We start from the raw sequence: 21,805 nt of genomic DNA, 5'->3' as shown, positions 1-21,805 counted from the left end.
AAATATTGTAAAATAGTTTACAACATTATTTTATTTGCCTTTTACTAACTAAAATTCTGTCTAGTAACAACTATGTAAACGTATCTACAGTATCAGATAATTATAATTCTTGGATAAGGTGTAGTTATATATAACTTTTGAGTTTTATTGACTGATTTAGATTACTTCATCTTCATCAGTGTGTGATAGAAACTGGTTTCCTTCAGAGGGGGTAGCTATGTTAAGATAATTAAATCAACAAGGTGTTTCTCTGTATTTCAATGTTGTTGGTTTACATTCTTGAGTATTTATTCTTATTTTCGATATTGGAAAAAACTATGAGTTCAGCCCTATGCTATTTTCCTCAGCTCACGCATAGCTTTGTGATTGCCATTATCTTGTACATTGTAGTACACAATTCTTTGAATATTGTTTTGCTGTGATACCATGTCAGAGGAGAGCTGTGAAACAGTTTGGTTGTCTTAGTTGTGAGTGTCCATTCCTGGCTTAACTATTGCCACAAAGATTTTAAAAAAGCTTTTACTCTAGCATAAATGTTCATGGACTAATGGCTACTTCATCAGATGAATAATACAACACAACTGAAAGACAGTCATTCTATACTACAATAAGTAATAGTGATAATGAGAACATGGCCAACACATTGGAAAAAAAATTTAAGAAGATAAAAATATGCTTGTGAAACAAAATGCCAATCTTGTTCTAGTGTTGTGACAAAAAATTACCAGCATGTCTTGGCCTTGGTATTTGCTATAAAAGAAATCAATGAAAATCCCATGATTTTGCCCAATACCACTCTGGGATTCCACATCTATGACAGCTGCTTCTATGCCAGTAGAATTTATCAAGTCACAGTGCAACTGATTTCTACAAGGAGAAGATCTGTCCCTAACTACAAATGTGATATCCAGGACAATCTAATTGTTGTAATTGGGGGATTTCGCTCTGAAACATCTCATAAGATAGCAAATGTGTTGGGCATCTACAAGATTCCACAGGTAGGATACATTATTGGACTATTGGAATTTATTAGTCATTCTCACATTTTCTCCTCAGATGTGACTTGGTAGTTCAGAGATAGATGTTTTATGTAACCAAGGAGACTTTGAGTTATACAGATTTTCAACTTGGTCTGAATTTGAAAGTCACTCAAAATTCAACCATTTTCCATGTTAACAATTTGATGAGAGGTAGTTATGTTTGTTTCTTGCACCCAAAATTAAAAGGAATCTGGTGACTGACCATTTAAGATGTTATTTTTCTGCATGAAGGGTAATGTCATAGCATGTAGTCAACCTTTGGAGTATTTGATCAAAACTCCTAACAAGTTAGCAGAATTTCATTCAGTTATTGTTGGATCAAAGCTAATTCCATAGTAGATGAAACTGCTTCTTTTGCATTACAATATTTTATATCTGAAACAAAATGGATTGGATCCAGATAGCTTTCTACTGGTGCAGAAAGTGAGGATGAAATCCTTTTTAGTTATCCAAAAGGCCATGGTGGGTATTGTGGACTTGTATGAACAAAAACCATAGGCTTTAATAAAGAGAGCAATTGGAGGAGATAGCAAAAAAAGCTAGCAGTATCCATCTCCAACGTTTTGGTAATTTTTGCACCATTATCAACAATCAGATTTCAGATCCAGATGGCATCAGTTGGCCAGTAATATTTATTGGATTTTGATTCTGGATGAAACAAAAACAAATTAATTTAGTATTTATTTAAAATCTTGCCCTCCATTTCAGATGGCCAAGATGCCTCTCAGCTGAACACAATTTTAAACAAATTAAATCATCACAACAAAACCTTAGAAACATTAACCAACTATGCAACACTATTCACTGCTTTGGCTTCTTGAGACTAATTCACAAATTCTCTGGGGTGTGATAGAAATTGAGTTTATACAAAGAGAGATGTAGACCACAAAAACAATAATTCTTTGCTTTTGAACAGTAAATGATTGTTTTTAGCAGGAATACATGGTTCTTCAATAATTTGACAGTCTTATACATGTCATCAAAGTTTCACCAAGTGAACTTGTAAAGAAATAAACACACAACAAAACTGAACTATTGAATCAGTAGAAAACATAGGATTAATGGCTGATTCCGCACATGTTGGATAATGCACTTTCAATGCACTTTATCAATAGTTTGAGGTGGATTTTTTGTTCCGCACACACAAAAATCCATTCCAAATGATCTATAAAGAGGATTGGAAGTGCATTATCCAACGTGTGCGGAATCACTCAACATAACACTTACTGACCATAAGAACATAAAAGGTGGTCAGCAGAAAGTGGTTCATTTGTGGTCTAAGCAGAGTTGCACCCGTCTAAGCCCATTGATTCCAAGAGTGCAACTCTGCTTAGGATGGAACAGCTGGTCAACCAACCAGTTGCCTGAAGCATCAGCAACCAAGATATGGAGGCCAAGGCCTTTCCACCGTGTTGTTTCTTAGCATCAGGATTCAGATTTACTGCATCTGAATGTAGAGGTTCCAATTCCCAAAGCACCTAGTATTTTATAACAACCAGTATTCTTTAAGAGATACGCCATAGCATGCCTTTGCACACATAAAGCTTGAGGTATACTTTACATCTGCTTTGTAAGCCACCTTGTTTAGAAAACCTGTCTTCTTATCTCTTTCTAAATAAACTTTTAGCTTGTTTATGGATTTGCTTCAGGGATGGCTGATAAAGCACATGAATTTTCCATCTATGGGATGGTCCCAAAGGAAGCCCTCCAGTACCTGGGGATAGTCCAGTTGCTTCTTCATATGAACTGGATGTGGATTGGGTTTATGGCTGACAATAATGAAAATGCAGAAAGATTTGTGCAAGAAATGCGTCTAGCATTTTCTCAGAGTGGGATCTGCCTTGCCTTCGAACGGGTATATCCAGACTTAAAGTTGGAAGGTGCTTTTGAAGATATACTAAAATGGATTGATGAAACATATAATAAAGTCATAAACAGCACAGCCAATGCAATAATATTCTATGGAGAAGCCGGTTCAATGATAATTTTGAGAAGCTTGCTTCAAGTATCAGAAATGGAAGAAATAGTCCAAAAGCCAAAATGTAAGGTATGGATTCTGACAGCCCAGATAGATTTTACATTATCTGAGTACCAGAGAAGTTTGGATATACAATTCATCCATGGGGTCTTATCCTTTGCAATTCATTCCAGTGAGCTGCAAGAGTTTGAAGGATTTGTTCAGAGCAGAACCCCTTTCAAAGCTAAAGAAGATGGTTTTATTAAGGGCTTCTGGGCACATGCTTTCAATTGTATGTTTCCAAACACAGTTCTGGGTGAGGAGGGTGGGGACATTTGCACAGGAGAAGAGAGGATGGAGAGCCTCCCAGGGCCTTTTTTTGAAATGAGAATGACTGGATATAGCTACAACATCTACAATGCTGTCTATGCTGTGGCCCATGCTCTACATGCCATGTATCAGTTCAAATCCAAAAGCAAAACAATGATTTCAGGAGAGATAAGGAACCTTCCGTATCTGCAGCCCTGGCAGGTAATTGCAGGACTCCTCTGACCTTACTGTTGGTTTGTATATTATTGACACTTTTAGGGAGATACTGAAGAATCAGTGTCATTGTAACAGAGCCAGAAGTATTATTTTATAATAATGATGGGATTCGTATTTATTTCTGTAATGGTGTCCAGACTATGGCAAGCAGCATATAAAATGGTCTTGACAGAGTATTGTAGCAAGAGTATTGTTACTGTAGAAAAATGAGTTCCTTACCAAACTTTTGTGCATTTATTTATTTATTTATTAGCCATGTATCTAGCTTGCAGCAAATCAAGGTAATTCCCCCCTTCACTCCCCCACTATGATGCAGATTTTCCCACCAAAATTAAAGTTTGCTCTCTGTGGCTGAGTAGCCTCAAGTAGCATGTCTCTGTTTATAGTTTAAAGTTCTTTTTGTCTCACGTGATAAGCGGTTATATTTTCAGCTTTTTAGCCCTGCCCAGGACTTGATAGGAGGAAGAGAAGGAGCTGTCTTCTGTCTGTTAATGAGATGGCGATGGAGGCTGAATAACTCTCAAAAGAAACAGAAACTGTATTGAACAGGAAGGGGTGGAATATAGGTAGTCAGGGAAAGAAAGCGCTGAGGTGAAGTTGTTGGTAGAACAGAATTCTTTAAAAGTAAAAAGCAAAATAGTTTTCTTGCAGCTTAGATCTTTGTCATTATTAGTGAGAGGTGTTTTGTTTTCTCATTGGGTCACAGTAACAAAGTTTCTTCACAGAGTTCCCTTTTTAAACTTAGCTAAACCCCCATTTCTAGACACTTGGCAACCTCTAGACACTTGGCAACATGCAGAGACTTATGTTAAAATCATTATTTGATATCATGCAAGCAAAGTCTCTCAATCTCCCCTTGTTATCACATGCATTGAAATGTCTCCTGCTGGTTTCATATTCAAAACGACCTTGTGGTCCCTTCTCTTTGTCTTTGGCTCACCTGCAGTGTCTGGCAAGATGCCCCACCTTCCAGCAGAAATCACAAGTGATCTCTCCTGGTCTATCATTTACTTTTAGCACACTCATCCTCCCTTCTGCCTCTTCAAGAGATCTTTTAATGACTTCATCTCTTAGAAAGTTGAGAGTATAAGAGACATCAATTTTATCTTTAGCCACTAGGACTTAAATCAGATTTGCATAGGAGGGCAGGAAACTGCATAAGATAGTTGCATTAATCTCTGAGTCACTAACTTTGACTCCTGCTGATTTTAATTGACCCACAATCTCCTTAATCCCTTTTAAGTGGTCCTCTACATCTCTTGTGTTCTGGGAGCCTTGTGCTATATAATTTCATCCTGAGAAACTGAATTCTTTTATCAGATTTTTTACTGTATTCTCTAACACCATCCATCAAACTTTAGCTGTATCAGAGCTTATTATTAAAGGGCTTTTATCACCTCCTACAGCATTCAATATGATCATTCTAGCCTGAGAATCTAATTTCATGAACCTTTGTCTTTCAGACTGGTTTTCAGGTGGATCTTCTTCCAATCTTTGAAGATTGGAAGAAAGCTTCAAACCTGAGCCAAAAAGAAGAGTTGAGGTATACATACTTTAATGAATAAATGGATAAACAAGATTTTATAAGCTGAGTGTAGAATAAGAGTATGGTCCACTCCATTATATTATCATCTGCATGGATCTCTGATAATACAAACTATGCACAGTCTGTAACTGATAACTTCTTTGCAAATATTTGTTAACAATCATTATATTTTCAGCACATTTGTGGGAACTTCACATGAGACTTGCAAAACAATTGGGCATTAATACCCAATGGTCAGAGAAGGCTGAATTGTTTTTAATGTCTGTGGTAAAATGAACAGTATACCTTACCCATCAAGAACATACATCTTGTTGTTTTCCCTTTTAAATAAAACAACACTTTTCCTTTGCCATGTAGCTCCATCAGTTTCTGAAGTGTGTCTCGTTTAACAACAGTGCTGGAGAGGAGATTTCCTTTGATGAGAACGGGGAATTAAAAGCAGGATTTGATATTATCAACTGGGTCATATTTCCAAACCAATCTTTTGTTAGAGTGAAAATTGGCAAGATAGCTCCCCCGACCCTTCCAGATCAAGCACTCACCATCAACGAGGAAGCCATTGTATGGCACAAAGGGTGTAACCAGGTAGGACTTGAATATGGTATCCATTCTGAGTGAGATTGTCATTTGAAATGTGCCTCACCGAATAACTGAAAAGATATCAAAATCTGTGGAAGATAAGACTCTCCTCATAAATGAAAGGCTGCATTATAGAAGATAGGGGGGAATCTGTGTTTCTTTCACAATGTGTTCAAGAAAAGAAATGGTGTGCTTTATGGCCAAGTTGCAATTATTATGAGCAATGGAACACTTGGATAGTTTTCGGTGGGTAACCATGTTGGTCTTCAGTAGAACAAAATGATTTTATTCCTGTGGCATCTTAGAAACCAACAATATTTTCAGAGTATAAGCTTTTGAGAATTAGAGTTCCCTTCTTCAAACACCTGAAGAATCTGACTCTCAAAAGCTTACACTCTGAAAATCTTGTTGGTCTCTAAGGAGCCACAAGAATCAAATCCTGTTATGGTTGGTTAGACTTTATGTGGGAGTGGAGGGGTATTCATTGCCAAAACCCTTACCTACAGCTGACTACCTTATAGCTGACTAACAGAGCCATCCAGCACAGAGAACACTAGTAGGTAACCTATAGTCACTTAACAGAGAAGAAATAAACATACCCCCCCACACACACATACACTCTAAAGAGTGTAGATCACAGAAGTTGTACTGGAATTGGTAGCAACTCAACAACACTCACCAATCACACAGCACAATGTGCCATGACATGTCCAAGACAGGCAAAGATCGAGGTAATCAACCAGCACATGCCAGCATAGCCATGTCCCTATAACTAGCCCCTCCCCTTGTCCTGAAAGAATGACTGCATAGAGATAGGTTTGAGTCCCCTGCTGTTATTATGTTTGTTCCCTTTTACCTGCCACCTACATGCCTCTGCTGCAACTCATCGGGCATAGAAACCCATGGTTGAATGCCCATGGGCTCTCCTGCACAGGGGTTCAGGTCTTGGGGTGGGTGTGCAGGATTAAGAAGCAACAGTCTTTGGCCAAGCAAGAAGGATTTGCACACTGGGACATCAACAAGAGAACACACAACTACACCATTGTAAATGGCATTCCTGTCATCTCCCCAATACAAGCCATATTTTAAGAAACATGTTCACTCAGGTGGTGTATTCCTGTCAAAAGTCACTGTAGTTTGGTTCAGGCTGTAAGTTGTTGCAAGCATGGTTCCGGCAGAGTTAGAAAAATGTTCTGGCTTGCTAATTTGGAACACCTGAAGGCCAGTTACCAAGAAATTTGGCCTTTGGGGACTGCCTCTCACAGCTCCTATCGTCACTCCCCAGTTTCACATGGCTAGCAACTCCAATTAAGCAAGTGAGCCCTGTTTGGTTCTTGGTCAACAGGGTGATGCTGGCAGGCCTGAAAAGATGGCTGCCTAGCATGCACACCTCTCCTTTCTTACCATCATATCTTTACCATCATGTGAGAGAGATGCCTTTGATCATCAACTATGTCTAATGCTGCATGGCATGGAAATGGACTCCTTTTGTTAAACATAATGGTGAGAACCTACCAGCTAAGAAGCTACATCCAAGAAGCATAGGTAGCAAGCTCCAAGGGTTTTTTGACAGATAGCTGTTAGCTAGCAATAGAAAGGGTTATTTGTTTCCTTGTCTGTTGCCTGAAATAGAGTGCTTTATGCTCAGTAACACTCTCTGTAACTTTGTATTAAAAAACTAAAAGATACTATACTTAAGTCTGTTTCTAGTTGCATGTGGGTACAACCTCAGAGAACTTGGAGACTGAAAATTCTCAGAAATAAAAATAATGGGCATCTTCCTACTGCCTAAGGGGTCTGATGTGGAATTCAGAGGTCCCTGGTTCTTATACATATATACAAGGTCTGCAGCAAAAGGTATAGCAAAGTAGAAATGCACAGGCACAGAATACCCAGGTTCTGTGAGGATCGTCACCAGGCACAGCTTCAGTCCTACACCATCAACACAATCACTTGGAATGGACCATCCATGCGGATTGATTGGCCCACATATCAAACATTTTGGTTTGCACTTCCCCATGAGGTCACATGGATCAATGTGGTGCTGTTGCTGGCATATCTGCATGGGTTGGGCTTTCTGCAGTGTAAATACTTAGTGAAAGCAAAAGAATCACCTTTATTGGTTATTGGCTCTTATTCCCCAAAAGAAACCCTCAGCAGGAGACCCACACACAAAGTAACGGCAGAAAGGAACAATGAAGGAATGTAAAAAAAAACAACCCGAATACAATATAACAAAAGACCATTTAGTGTTAAAACAGAGTAAAAATATCTTTCTCTCAAGCTGTGAATCATATTGGATGGTGGAAGAGCCATTCTTTGGGTTAAATAGAAAAGAGTCCAGTAGCACCTTTAAGACTAACCAACTTTACCGTAGCATAAGCTTTCGAGAATCACAGTTCTCTTCATCAGATGCATAGAGGGTAAAAAGAAACTGGCCAGATATATAGGTGGAGAAGGGGAGGGGGGAGTAGATGCAATCAGTAGCTTCTGATAATGGGATCAGTTTGCTTCTGATAATGAAATCAGCTCCTTCTGATAATGAGATAACCATTCATAGTCTCTATTCAATCCAAGCCTAACTGAGTCTGGATTCTTTGGCTTGAGAGTGGTCTTTCAAAGCAACATGTTTCAAATCAAAACAAGAAATTTTAGAAATTCCTCTACCTCTAGCATACCATGCTTGACATGAAAGGATTCTGAGCCCATTTGTTTGTCTATTGAGATTCTCCTTCTTTGTTGGTGGATAAGGTACAGCCTCTTTCTGTATGTAATGACAAATGCACTCCTGGCTATAGCAAGAATAGGAAGGAGGGGGAGCCATTCTGCTGCTATGATTGCATCAAATGTCCAGAAGGGAAAATATCAGACAAAGAAGGTAAGTGTACCTCATGATCCAAAGATACTATGTAATCTAGAGGAATATGCATCAACTAACCGTGCACATCTTGACACTGAATCGCATAATACCTTTTTAAATCCAATATTAGGGGTTCTGTCCCTGCTTGCTCCACCAGCTTCAGGATGATGGTGGAAATTGCAGTCCTAAAAATGAAGGGAACTGGACCATCCTGGCATAGATTAGCTACCAAACATCCCTGAGGTATTTGCAATGGAAGCAAAAGTTTACTCATGAGAAGCCAGCAAGGGCAGGCAGTACAGAAAAAGATGGTGGAAAATAGCCCCTCGGTGGTAAAACAAAGAGGAATGATCAACTTCTCTGATCTATCAGAGCTTGTGTGGAGGAGTCGTTTCAATGTTGAACCAGGATCAAGGAAATCTAAGCTCAAATCCCAACTGCGCTACGAAAGGTTGGGCCTGTCATCCTCTCAGTTACATCTCCCTCACAGGGTTGTTGTAAGGAGGAATGGAGGCTAGGAAAACAATGTACGCTGATTTGGGTCCCTGTAGAGGAGTTTGTTATAAATCTAATCTTGCCTACAGCTTGCCAACAAAAGATGACCACTCTTCATCTGGTATTGCTGCAACTCTTTGAGCAGGAAGCAGAACTCCTTATGCAGTATTCAAACAATTGTTAGCTATCACAAGCTCAGAGAGTGATAGAGAAGCAGAGTTCATCAGGAGCAGAACCCGTCATTCACAGTATTAACATCCTAGAATATTATTGCAGAATTCTCTGTATGAAGGGAACATTTATAGCATAATTGGGGCATAAATAACTATAGTAAATAACTTTGTTACTAAAGCAGGTTATCAAGAAGTTTTACAAAAAGGTGCTTTTGTTTGATGGAAACAGAATTTTTCCCTTTTCAGATATGGTCGACTGCTTTCAATGCCCAGACAACTGTTATCCTAACAAGGACCAGGATTTGTGCTTTCAAAAAGTTGTAAGCTTCCTATCTTATCAAGAAAATTTAGGTTTCAGTTTAGCCTTTGGTGCTCTTTCATTTTCTTTCATCACAGTTCTGGTATTAGTGACATTTGTGAAGCACCACAACACCCCTATCGTCAAAGCCAACAACCGGAGACTCACTTATACTCTTCTCGTCTCCCTCTTGTTCTGCTTTCTTTGTGCTTTGCTATTCATTGGTCAACCAGAGCACGTGATGTGTCTGCTCCGACAAACCTCCTTTGGCATCATCTTCTCAATTGTGATTTCTTCTCTACTGGCAAAAACCATCACAGTGGTTCTGGCTTTCATGGCGACCACACCAGGAAGCAGAATGAGAAAGTGGGTGGGGAAAAGATTGGCCACCTCCATTGTTCTTTCTTGCTCCCTTACTCAAGCAGGTATTTGTACAGTGTGGCTGGTAACTTCTCCCCCATTCCCAGATACTGATATCTATTCAGCGACTGAAGAAATTATACTGGAATGTAATGAGGCATCACCAACCATCTTTTATTGTGTCCTAGGCTATATGGGTTTCTTGGCCATTGTTAGCTTCAATGTAGCTTTTCTTGCCAGGAAATTGCCTGACAGTTTTAACGAAGCCAAATTTATCACCTTCAGCATGTTGGTCTTTTGTAGTGTTTGGATATCTTTTGTTCCAACCTACCTGAGCACCAGAGGGAAATACATGGTAGCTGTGGAGATCTTCTCTATCTTAGCATCTAGTGCTGGGTTACTGGGTTGCATCTTTATCCCTAAATTATATATAATTGTATTGAGACCTGAACTGAACATCAAGGAACAGCTAATAAGCAGAAAAGCCTGCATATGAATGCTGCCTGTGCTTCCAAAACTCAGTTAGTTGGTTTACATACCATCTTGGCAAGCAAGAGGCAAGCCAGCAGTATCATTCTTGTGGAAGCAAGCCGGTGGGAAGTAAAATACTTGCTTTCCCACATTTCTGTATCCACCCTTGCTTCGATCTATGTAGCATTAACCAGTTGCTTTGGAGTCTGGGTAGGAAATTCTATCAACACCTATTAGCCAACATTTGTAAGTTTACATGTTTTCTGTACAACCTGAGACCCTGGAGACCTTGAGATTCTCTGCATTTACAAAACATCTCATTTAATACATCACAACTAGAGCCAGTGTGGTGTAGTGGTTGGAGTAACAGATTAGGATCTCGGTGACCCAGGTTAGATTTCTTGTTCTACCATGAAAGTGTGCTGGGTGTCCTTGGGCCAGTCTCAAATTTTCAGCCTAACATACCTTACAGGATTGTTGTGAGGAAAATAACAGAGGAGAGGCAAATGATATAAGCCAATTTGTGCCCCTGTTGGGTATAAATTTGTGCCCCTGTTGGGTATAAATGAAGTAAAACAATAATTTTTAAAAACCTAGCAAGTGCATATAGTTAAATTTGTGAAATTAGAGAGCCATTACATAGAGGGTTTAAAATCAGATGCCCTCATTGCCCTTCCCTCACACATGTGCACCCTTCAAGGTCCTCTGAGTTCAGAGTCATTATGTATTTAGCACTCTTTTGTTATCACATTGGAGTCTTTTGGAGAAGGCATGCGTTTCCTAAGGTGTTTCCTGATGGAAGTAGCTTGGCAGCCTGAGTCCTTCAGGGGAATATAAATCAAGTCTCTTTTGTGTAGCTCTCCAAAATTCCTCACAGTCTGTCCATAAATATCAACCCAAGTATTGCAGGCTAATTCAGGCTAATCCAGGCTAATTCAATCCTGGGTTGTATCAAAGGGGCCATAGCATCGAAATCGCAGGAGGTCATAGCCCCTCTCTATACTGCCTTGGTCAGGCCACACCTGGAGTATTGTGTGCAGTTCTGGAGGCCTCACTTCAAAAAGGATGTGGACAAAATCGAGAGGGTGCAGATGAGAGCGACAAGGATGATCAGGGGTCTGGAGACTGAGCCCAACGAGGAAAGGCTGAGGGCCTTGGGAATGTTTAGTTTGGAGAAGAGGAGGTTGAGGGGGGACATGATTGCTCTCTTTAAATATTTGAAAGGCTGTCATTTGGAGGAGGGCAGGGAGCTGTTCCAGTTGGCAGCAGAGGGTAGGACGCGAAGCAATGGGCTAAAACTACATGCACAAAGGTACCGACTGGATATTAGGAAAAACTTTTTCACCGTCAGAGTAGTTCAAAAGTGGAATCAGCTGCCTAGGGAGGTGGTGAGCTCCCCCTCACTGGCAGTTTTCAAGAAGAGGCTGGATGAATACTTGTCAGAGATGCTTTAGGCTGATCCTGCACTGGGCAGGGGGTTGGACTAGATGGTCTGTATGGCCCCTTCCAACTCTATGATTCTATGATTCTATGATGGTAATAAGCCTTCCTCTCAGAATCACTTTCATAAAGTATTCCTCTGGAAATGTATTTAAGGAAACCAGGAAGACCATTAACACATTCCCTGGCCATTGCCAACATGTTTGGGTACACCACACAACAGGCTGATTCAATCTTCTGCCACTGGATGTATCCCTGATACCTATTACATCACCTGCTACCATTCAACTGCATCCCTCTTATAACAGCAATTTTGAACTATCCAGTGACAGCCCGGATCCTGACTAGAGGTGGGCACAAACAGCAAAAAAAGCCACGGACAGCCCAATCTGCTGTTCACGAACAAGCTGTTCGTGAGGCCCCATTCTAAACAAACAGGTGGCTGTTGCAAGCCTCGAGTTGCTGTTCGTTGCTGTTCATCAAGCCAGACAGTCTGGCACCTGCAATCAATTCCCTTGGCAATTTAGGCAGGGATTGTCTGAACTCTGCCTGAACTCCTGTTGTTGCCCTGGAAACCTCAATCTAAGCCCAATTTAACTTGATAGGCAGGTCTTCCTTTCAAGTGTGGAGCTCCAAATTTGTTACAACAAGGGAGCAAAGAGCAGTGGGGAAGGGGGCTCCCAGCTCTGGCTTAGTTTGCAGAGAGTGGAGAGGGAGAGACAGTTGCTGTTGGCATTTAGATAGAGAAAGTGCATTGGAGCTTGAATTTTCTTGTGTGTGGTGGGATAGGGATCTACTCCTTCAAGTTCCAGAGCTGCTGCCAGGCTCTGGGCCAAGCTATTATTTATTATTGGTACCTTTCCTTCTGTCTGCTCAGGTAAGGTTTCTGGGAGTGGTGCAGTAGGGATCTACCCACCCTCAGGTTCCAGGGCTGCTAGCAGTCTCTGGGGCCAAGCTATTATTTATTATTGGTACCTTTCCTGGTGCCTGCTCGGGTCAGATTTCTGGGAGTGGTGTAGTAGGGATCTTCACCAAACTTGGATGATGGCTGGAGGAGAGCCTGCTGGCCTCCATGAACAGCCAACCAAAAACATGTTCATGAACAGGGACATGTTTGTGGTTGTTTGTGAGTCCCTGTTTGTGGATGACAATGAACATCATGTTAATTTTTTTCCTGTTCGTGCCCATCTCTAATCCTGACCCTCACTCACATCAGTTGGGTTTTTGATCCTGTACTAATGACAGAACAATCCAACTTTCACCAATGGGCAGCTGGATCCTGCACTTCTGGCTCAATACCATTGTGGATCCTAGTTCTGCACCAGCCAGTTGCAGTGCTTCCCCTATTTGCACCCAGTTAAATCCAGATGTATAAGAAGGGCATGCTAAGCCCTTCATTCTTGTTGTTGGTTCTGTTTCCAAACCTTATTCTGTTATTGCAAGCATGAAATTGCTGATGTCTTTGTCAAGGCAAACAGAGTATACTTTTTTCTTCTTTCTATTTCCCTTCCTGGATTTGACCCTCTACATTTCCAGACCTGCTCCTGCATCTTTGTTTCCCTATCCCCCATTATCAGTTGGTCTGTCCTATTGCCTGTTGGCATTCCCATTTTAGGTGTCAGTTTAGCCTCTGGGGATCTTACGAGTTCTTTAATCATATCTCTGGTACTAGTGACATTGATGAAGCACCACAACATGCCCATCATGAAAGTTAACAACTGGATCCTCCTCACCTATGTTCTTCTCATCTCCTTCCTCCTCTGCTTTCTTTGTGCTTTGCTATTCATTGGCCAGCCTGATAAGTCAATCTGTCTCTTATCTTCTTAACTGCTTTCTTGTCTGTTAGCAAAAACCATCAGTGTGATTTTGGCTTTCATAACTAGTAAACCAGGAAACACTATGAAACAGTGAGTGGGGAGAAACTGCCAAGCTCCACTGTTATTCTATCTTCTGTATCTTGGGTTCTAGTGCTAGGCTACTGGGTTGCATCTTTTCGGCAAAGGTATCTATTATTGTGTTGGGGCCCGAGCTAAACAACATAGAACAGCTAAGAAGGTGAAAAGCTTGAATAAAACACTGTATCCACTGCTGGGCTCATGTATTGTGCTGTCTCAGTTGTTTCCACCTTTCAAGAAATCAGGACTGTGAATAAGCTTCCTTATCTGTTTCCCCCCCCCCCCATTCAATTATCATCTATACCACTATTGTCTTGTAACTGTGAACCCAACCCCTCAACTCAGCAAAACATTACACTGAGGGGTATGGAGGCAGAGGGAAGGCATGAAGTTCATGTCACAGACTGAAATAGTTTCTTTTTGACATCCAGAATTGAGGAGAGCATGGCCTCTGGTCCCACCCCCATCCAGATTCTCAGTATGGACACAGAGATGTTTGCTCCCTATTATCAAACCAAGGTTTCTCCTTGCCACTACAGATCACACTGCCGTCATATTTTGGCCTATGGGTTTACTTGAACCAGATACTGAATGATTAGTTCCCCTCTCTCCAATGGGACTAACCATAGTGATATCCTAATATACAACCCTCTTCAAAATGCTGTGCGACTCTGGCTTTTCATTTAAGGAAGATTTTGTATTAGATGAATTCAAGCTTCTGCATTAACAGGTGTCTCACTTTCTCAATGCTATGGTGAAAGGAAATTGTTTGTTTTTGGGTTCTAGGCCATTTAAAAAAATATTATTAGTAGTTTTTTCTTGCTATTGCTATCCTGTCAATGGAAAAATTGTACTTCACTTCTGAACATGACAATTATGAGTTCTTTGAGTGCTCACAAAAAGCACAGTGATTGATTGTACCACTTGCCAAATCCATTAGGGAATTCCAGAGTTCAATAACAAACTTTATAACAAAAATTGTGAAGATGATACAAGTATACCTCTGTACTATGCATAAGTGGGGTTATGGATTAGAGATAGATAAGACTCTGTCTGCTCTCTGCGTCAAGTTTCAGGGCAGAGAAAGTGGCCATTCAAATAAGGCAAGCATAATTATGTAGACTGTAATGTCAGCTCTGGATGTTCGATTAGTGTAATCTTTTTCCAAAGTGAAGACTGAGGGCCAAGCTACAAGTGACGAATGACATTTGAATGGCAAGTGGATTGAGTGGAGCACAAGTGAACAGCGAGAAATACACTTGCCATTCAAGTGTCATTTGTCCCTTGTAGCTTGGCCCTTATACTCATGATGTGGGTATTAGTGGTACTGCTTCTGGCGCTACATCCTCACTCTGTGTGCAAGGCTCATATTACCAAATGTGGAATCCAGGATCCACAACCTATTTTTCTTAATTATTTTCACTTGGGAGATCTTGGCCGTTTCCACACTACTCACCTTCATCTGGAACGCTGTGGAACATTGTGAAAAAAACGCAGAAGATAGTGTCTTCTTGTGCGAGTTTTTCGTGATGTCACACAAAACTCGTGCGAGAAGACGCTATCTTCTTTGTTTTTTTCGCAACGTTCTGCAGCATTCCAGAAGGTGAGTAGTGTGGAAACGGCCCTTATGTTTGGTGGCATTGCTTCTCAGACCTTCTTCCTCCCCAGGATAGTACTCTTCAATGAACATCCTATTCAGATAAGGTCTGAGGACCTCATGTAAGGATTTGCTAAGTAGTAACATTCTTGTCCTATGAAGAACCTTCGGGTTTTGGCTTAGCCATCAGTTCTCTTTTGTTTTCTTTGATCACAGTTCTGGTTCTAGGAACATTTATGAAGTATCATCACACTCCCATAGTCAAAGCTAACAACCAGAACCTCACCTACACTCTCCTCATCTCCCTCCTGCTCTGCTTTCTTTGTGCCTTGCTTTTCATTAGGCAACCTAACAACATGACATCTTTTCTCTGACAAACTGCTTTTGCCATTATCTTTTCAGTGGCTGTTTCTTGTGTGCTGGCCAAAACCATCACTATAGTTCTGGCTTTCATAGCCACCAAGCCTGGATCCAGCATGAGGAAATGCATTGGGGTGGGGGGTGGGGGGATGGCCACCTCCATAGTTTTTTCATGCTCATTTACCCAAGCAGGCTTTTGCACTGTCTGGTTAGCAACCTCTCCTCCATTCCCAGATGCTGACATGCACTCTGCAGTTGAAGAAATTTTGTTGGAATGTAATGATGCATCACCAACCATATTTTATTGTGTATTGAGCTACAAGGGCTTTCTTGCTTTTGCCAGCTTCACTGTGGCTTTCCTTGCCAGGAAGCTACCTGATAGTTTCAATGAAGCCAAGTTTATCACCTTCAGCATGTTGGTCTTTTGCAGTGTTTGGTTAACCTTTGTTCCAACCTTACTTGAGCACTAAGGGAAAGTACATGGTCGCTGTAGAGATCTTCTCTATCTTAGCTTCCAGTGCTGGATTGTTGTGTTGTATCTTTTCTCCAAAATGTTATCTTATTTTGATGAGGCCTGAGCTAAACAGCAAGAAACAACTAATAAGAAAAAAACTTAAAACAATTAAAGAGACCTGGATAGCGTGCACTGCAGCTTGTGCATGCACAGGATTTTTTTATAAAGTAAAACATGTCAGTAGCTTTTCTATACTGATCTTCCCTTGCTATCTCCCATGGATCCTTAGTTTAAAAAAAGAAAAATTTGTTGGGACTCCTAAATAAAGTTTGTTTGGAATAATTGTCTACGTGTACATGTTCCAGCTTCTTTTTCAGCACCTCTTCTCTAAAAATAATCAGTGTTCAGGCCTTCCTTATTACAGTTGCTCTCCAACACATATTATGTTGCTTTAGAAATCATATGGCACTATCTTAAACATAGTTACTCCAGTCTAAGCAAATTGAAATCAATGGTCTTAGACTTGTGTAATTCTCTTTAGGATTGCATTTACAGTGGTAGCCTAATATAGTATTTCAGCTGCTTGGTGTTCATTCATTTTTGGAACCTTTTCCTTATCTCACTGAGACATCAAAACAAAGTAAACACCAAATCAGTACCATAATCTCTGAAAGATCTTGGCTGCCTTCCTGCTCTGTCTCCTAGCAAGATGAGAGCAAAGCCTGAAATCTTAAGAACACTTTCCTGGGAGTAGCCTCACTGGATAAAATGGGACTTTCTTCTGAGTAGATCTGCCTTGGATTTCTCCCTCATATCATGGACTCTCTGAACTCAAATACACACATTTAAAACAAGTGTGATGGACAGGACTGGCTCCAGCTCTACCTCTTCTAAGAAACCAACCAATGGGAGGGGGAGGAATGCTGAGCCAGGGACAGCTGGAGTCCATTGGAGAGAGTGAAAGGCTGAAAGAGGGGTTTTGGATGCTGCTGGGAGAAGGTAGCAGAGATATTTGCTGGCTGATTACAAACCTGTTCCGTTACAGTGAAACATTCTCTGTTTAACCCCAGTATATTTATGAGTTTAAACCCATTCACTTTTGTAAGTAAAGTTTATTTTTTGTTTTGTTTAACCGTGGCTGGCTTGAAATTGTTGACTGAGGGAAAATATCCCCCACACATACCTCAAATGCTCTGGTCACTTTAAATGGGACAAGTTTAAATAAACAGAGGCTACCTATATAGGGAAAATAACCTCTAAGTTCCATTTCCCCAATAGCCTTGAGCAGTAGCTGGGTGACAGGAGGTTAATACAGGGAACAGCATGCCTGTCTGGTGGAGCATCTGAGTGAGGTGGGAGAGGAAGCTGTGAAGATTTGGGTCAGAGCTTCCTGCCTGCTAAATTGGAGGCTTGACATGTGATGTGTGGTGACCTGCCTGGGAGCCCCAAACCTGTGAAGGGAAATTCAGGGTGGGTGGCAGGGTGTGGGGAAAGGCAGGTCACCATAAAAGGCTTCATTTGTTTTTCCAGAAGCTTCTGAAGAAGCTTTATTTTTGTTTCACACCATAAACCAGATGTCCCACTAAAATGTTTATAGCTTCTGTTGCCACAACATATTCTAAATGGGGGAAACTGATGAATAGAGTGTTTTTATTTTAGCAGATCTGTGGCAACAGTTTATATTGTATAGGAACTGAAACACTGGAACAAAATGGCTGGGAAAGAAAGAATATCTGTCAAGTCATGATATGATGTAACCCATGACTTGACGGATATTCTTTCTTGCCCAACCTTAACTCCATACAAATGAACAAGTTTAGAACTACATTTCCCAGAAATCTTCATACTATTTGAACTGGAAGTTGGAGTGCTTCCTGAGGGCAGCTCTTTAAGATAATCATAAAGGGAGAAGGCTGAAAGAGTTTGGGGGTGGGGGTGGGGAGGGGGAAAAGGTCTGTTTTCAAATCTTAATACTTTTGGCCTTTCTCTGTCGGAATGAGTAGTTGATTTATGCCTGCAACAGGCATAAAACAGACTTGTTTTCACTCCCCCCCCCCCCGCACACTCTTTCAGCCTTCTCCCTTTATTATTACCTGAAAGAGCTGTCCTCAGGAAGCACTCCGACTTCCAAACCACCCTTTTCTCTTGATAAGGTAGAAACATTCCTGCCATGATGACAATGGGTGTAAGCTGTGCCCTACACTCACGGTGGCTCAGGTCCAAGCTGAGCACTCCCGGTGCCAATGCTAGCCCTGGGGCCACATGGCGGACTGTGCTTCTGGTTGCCAGTGGTTCTCAAGGGCAGTGACTTTCCTGATAAGTTAAATGGACAGATCGCTGCTGGAAGCTACAAAAGCAGGAGAGTCTCCTTTAGAAAATGGAAGAGTAGCCCAAACAAGGAAAATTCAAGGGAACACAAACTCGGGCAAATAAATGCAAAATAAGGCAAACTGAAAAGGAAGGCACAGTGATTATAAGGCCTGACAGCATCTCCCCTTTCCCACCCCAGTTCTAAGGGATTTTGTTCCAGACTCCACCTGCACTGCCCAGCTCTGCCGACCATCAATTCCTCCAGTCTCAGTAATACATGCTGTTCCATATCACCTTGGGGAGAGAAAAAGAAAAAAATGTTCCACTACCAAGAAGAAGAAGAGCAAAATAAGGCCTCCAGTAGTCACCAATGGAAGGGGAAATGACTTCATGGTTTCAAAAAAGGAAGAAGTTAAAAGCCAAAGATAGGAGGCATTAGGAAAGGAAGGGCCTACAGATTCCAGGCCTCCTGCCATAGCGAAGTCTCTAAGAATACTAACTTTTTGCCTGTTGGCATCTCAGGCACTGGTGGGAGGAAGGGGATGGATCATATGCTGATGAAACACCAGTGTGCTTATGTCATTTCTGGTAAAAACCAGAAGTGACATATGGATTCTCTAGCATTTTACAAAAGCTCTATAGTTAGTCATTTCCTTATTTTACCAGAAGTGATGTAATGCAATGCTGGTGTACTACTCCAGTAAAATTTATGCTATTAAAATAGATTACTACTTCCCTAATGTCTGGTTGTTTGGGGGACACTTCCAGATGATGGGATCCCCCTAGGCTTCCATGTACCCACAAACTCCCAGCTGCTTGCCCTTCTGGTGATTGGTGAGCTATTGCCCACCACTGGCAATAGTAATGGTGATTGGTGAGCTATTGCCCACCACTGGCAAGCAGTCCTGGCAAACAGCTGTGTATATGCTCCCACACCCAGAAGTGACATCATCGCATGGGCATGGGAGCACATGCATGCAGTAAATTCCCGTGCCCACTCACACCCCCACTCTTCCAACCTCCTGTGGGAGACCTGACAACCCTAGATACCCCTCCAGGGTAGAAGGTAGGTTTGCGAGCTTATGGGTAAGGCCTGGAGGTCTCAAAGAATTCCAACTGTTCTCCAGACTACAGAGATTAGTTCTCCAGGAGAAAATAGCTGCATTGGAGGGTGGACACGGCATTATTAGGTCCCTCCCCAACCCTACCCCACCCTTCCACAGGCTTCATCCCCAAATCTCCAGGATTTTCTCAACCTGAAGCTGGCAACCCCAGTAGATAGGAGTGCCAGGTCTCCTGGTGAGGCTGGGTGATTCCCCGCTTCCAGCCTCTGCCCCCTGCCACCACTCACCTGGCCAGTGTGGGGGGAAGACTTAAGGAAGGGGGCTGGGAGGCAAAAAACCTCCCAGGCCAGCACTCAGCAGGCATGCTTCTGCTAGCTGCAATGATGTCACTTCCTCAAGTGACGTCATCACGCCCAGTAGCAGGCATGCTTCCATGCTTCGCAGGGATCAAAATTGGCACCTCTGAAGGGTGAGAGCATGCCCACTACCAGGCGCGATAAGACCACTTCCTGAAGTGATGTCATCGCACACCCTGGAGCATGCACATGCAAAGCACACATGTGTGAAGATCATCATGGTAAGTGCCAGTTTCTCCCCTCCCACTGGGAGGGAAAGGGGACCTTGTAACCCTACATCAGTCTCAAAATGAAGCTGTGGGAAATGTGTACTGGATTTGGGTATGTGGCAATGAGGAAGCAAGGAGGTAACTCTCCCTTTTCCCCACTCCACTGCCCTGGCTGAAAATGGCCCCTTGAGTTGTGTTGTCATCATAACTGGGGAAACAAATACAAGAACAATATGGGTCTTTGTCTTTCTTCTCCACTTGGTTTTTATCTACTCTGCCCTCATTTTTTCTCATGATTATTATGTGTCCAAGGCTGCTGTATCTGAACCATTTCCTAGCAACAGCAGCACAAATTGGACTCCTTTCATAAGAGAGTCCCCCCGCCTCACCATGATGGCCCTATTCTCTCAATGGCCTGTATCTTTTCTCCTTATGTCCTCCTCTCCACAAGAAGTTGAGTCCCTCAAGAAATGATGGTTGTAAAGAATCTGTTACAGGCAGCTGGACCTCCTGGTTACTTAGACACATCATGCACATCTCACTCACAGCTGTGGTCTGCAACCTTCTGGTCACTGAGACTCAATACAGCCACATCTCTCTGCTTTGTCAATGTGAAAAAAACATCACAATAACATTGATCATCTGCTAGCAATTTCTTTGCTCCCAGCATTCAGTTTTGATATGAATAGATTAGGAAGACAGCTAAGTCAATGCTCTATTCTGTTCTCCCAATGAATATGGAGGCAATGAGAGGGGGGCATGAAGCACATGAGAAAAGATCCCCCCCCACCACATATGGAAAAAATATTATCAAGTAGACTAGTCAGGGCTTTTTTTCAGGGGGAATGCGGGGGAATGGAGTTCTGGAACCTCTTGAAAATGGTCACATGGCTGGTGGCCCCGCCCTTGATCTCCAGACAGAGGGGAGTTTAGATTGCCCTCCATGCTGCTCCAGTGGCACGGAGAGCAATCTAAACTCCCCTCTGTCTGGAAATCAGGGGGCGGGGCCACCAGCCATGTGACCATTTTCTCTGAGGGCAACTCACTGAGTTCCACCACCTCTTTTCCCAGAAAAAAAGCCCTGAGACTAGTGCTATGTCTGAAGATGTTTATTTCCTCTGACAATAGTCCAATGACTTTAATTGCTAGTGGTCTTTTCCCATTGAAAGTTGCTGCTCTTCAGTGAAAGGGGACACATGACAGCCAAGTGTAAAATGGCAAAGAGAATGTCTAACATTAAGTTGACCTCTCCTATAATTATCAAAAGGACAGTAATTCTGTCACTTGCTATATTCCCTGTGTTGTGTCAGTGGACAATAACGAAACTAAAAGCCTATATATATTCCCGTAATATTCAGCATAACAAACGGCAAAATACTATAGACAGTCTATTTTTGCTCCTGTGGATTTTATACTCTAAGGTCAGGCTTGACCTAGCGACTTTCTTTCTTCCTGGACTGATGTCAAGTCAACCTACCCACAAACTGAAACGAAAGGAATGAAAGCTCGAGACAAAGTGCTGCAGATGCAGATAAGGGGTCCCATGTCCAGAGGGAAGTTCTGCACTCAGGATGTGGGTATTAGCAGTGATGGTACTTGTGCTTCAGCATTCCATTGTGTGTGGGGCTCATGCTGGCAAATGTGGTATCTTGTATCCCCAGCCTATTCTTCACCAATATTATCAGTCAGGAGATCTCATCATTGGAAGCATTATTTCACATACCATTTTCCATATCAGTCCAAAGGATTTCAGTGAACAGCCTTCTCAGTCATTATCTGAAGATTTCATGTAAGG

The 21,805-nt window shown here is 41.8% G+C and overlaps 1 protein-coding gene across 1 annotated transcript; it reads left to right on the top strand.

The window, feature by feature from the left end:
- The first annotated feature begins 2,691 nt into the window (after positions 1–2,691).
- Positions 2,692–10,350, top strand: LOC129339486 (vomeronasal type-2 receptor 26-like). Its single transcript, XM_054994066.1, has 4 exons — positions 2,692–3,528; positions 5,447–5,674; positions 8,420–8,546; positions 9,443–10,350. The coding sequence occupies exons 1-4, from the start codon at positions 2,692–2,694 to the stop codon at positions 10,348–10,350; spliced, it is 2,100 nt and encodes a 699-aa protein (XP_054850041.1).
- Positions 10,351–21,805: the final 11,455 nt, after the last annotated feature.

The sequence above is a fragment of the Eublepharis macularius genome, chromosome 12 (assembly GCF_028583425.1).
Source record: "Eublepharis macularius isolate TG4126 chromosome 12, MPM_Emac_v1.0, whole genome shotgun sequence".
Classification (NCBI taxonomy): domain Eukaryota; kingdom Metazoa; phylum Chordata; class Lepidosauria; order Squamata; family Eublepharidae; genus Eublepharis; species Eublepharis macularius.
Note: the sequence above shows the minus strand (reverse complement) of the source record. Positions and strands in the feature narration are given on the sequence as shown.

What these genes read in the sequence shown, in the direction of transcription:
- LOC129339486 (XM_054994066.1), top strand. Translation starts at nt 2,692, where the DNA reads ATGGCTGATAAAGCACATGAATTTTCCATCTATGGGATGGTCCCAAAG. An exon ending in CGTATCTGCAGCCCTGGCAG is followed by an intron (nt 3,529 to 5,446) that starts GTAATTGCAGGA and finishes TTTGCCATGTAG; the next exon opens with CTCCATCAGTTTCTGAAGTG. An exon ending in GAAAATATCAGACAAAGAAG is followed by an intron (nt 8,547 to 9,442) that starts GTAAGTGTACCT and finishes TTCCCTTTTCAG; the next exon opens with ATATGGTCGACTGCTTTCAA.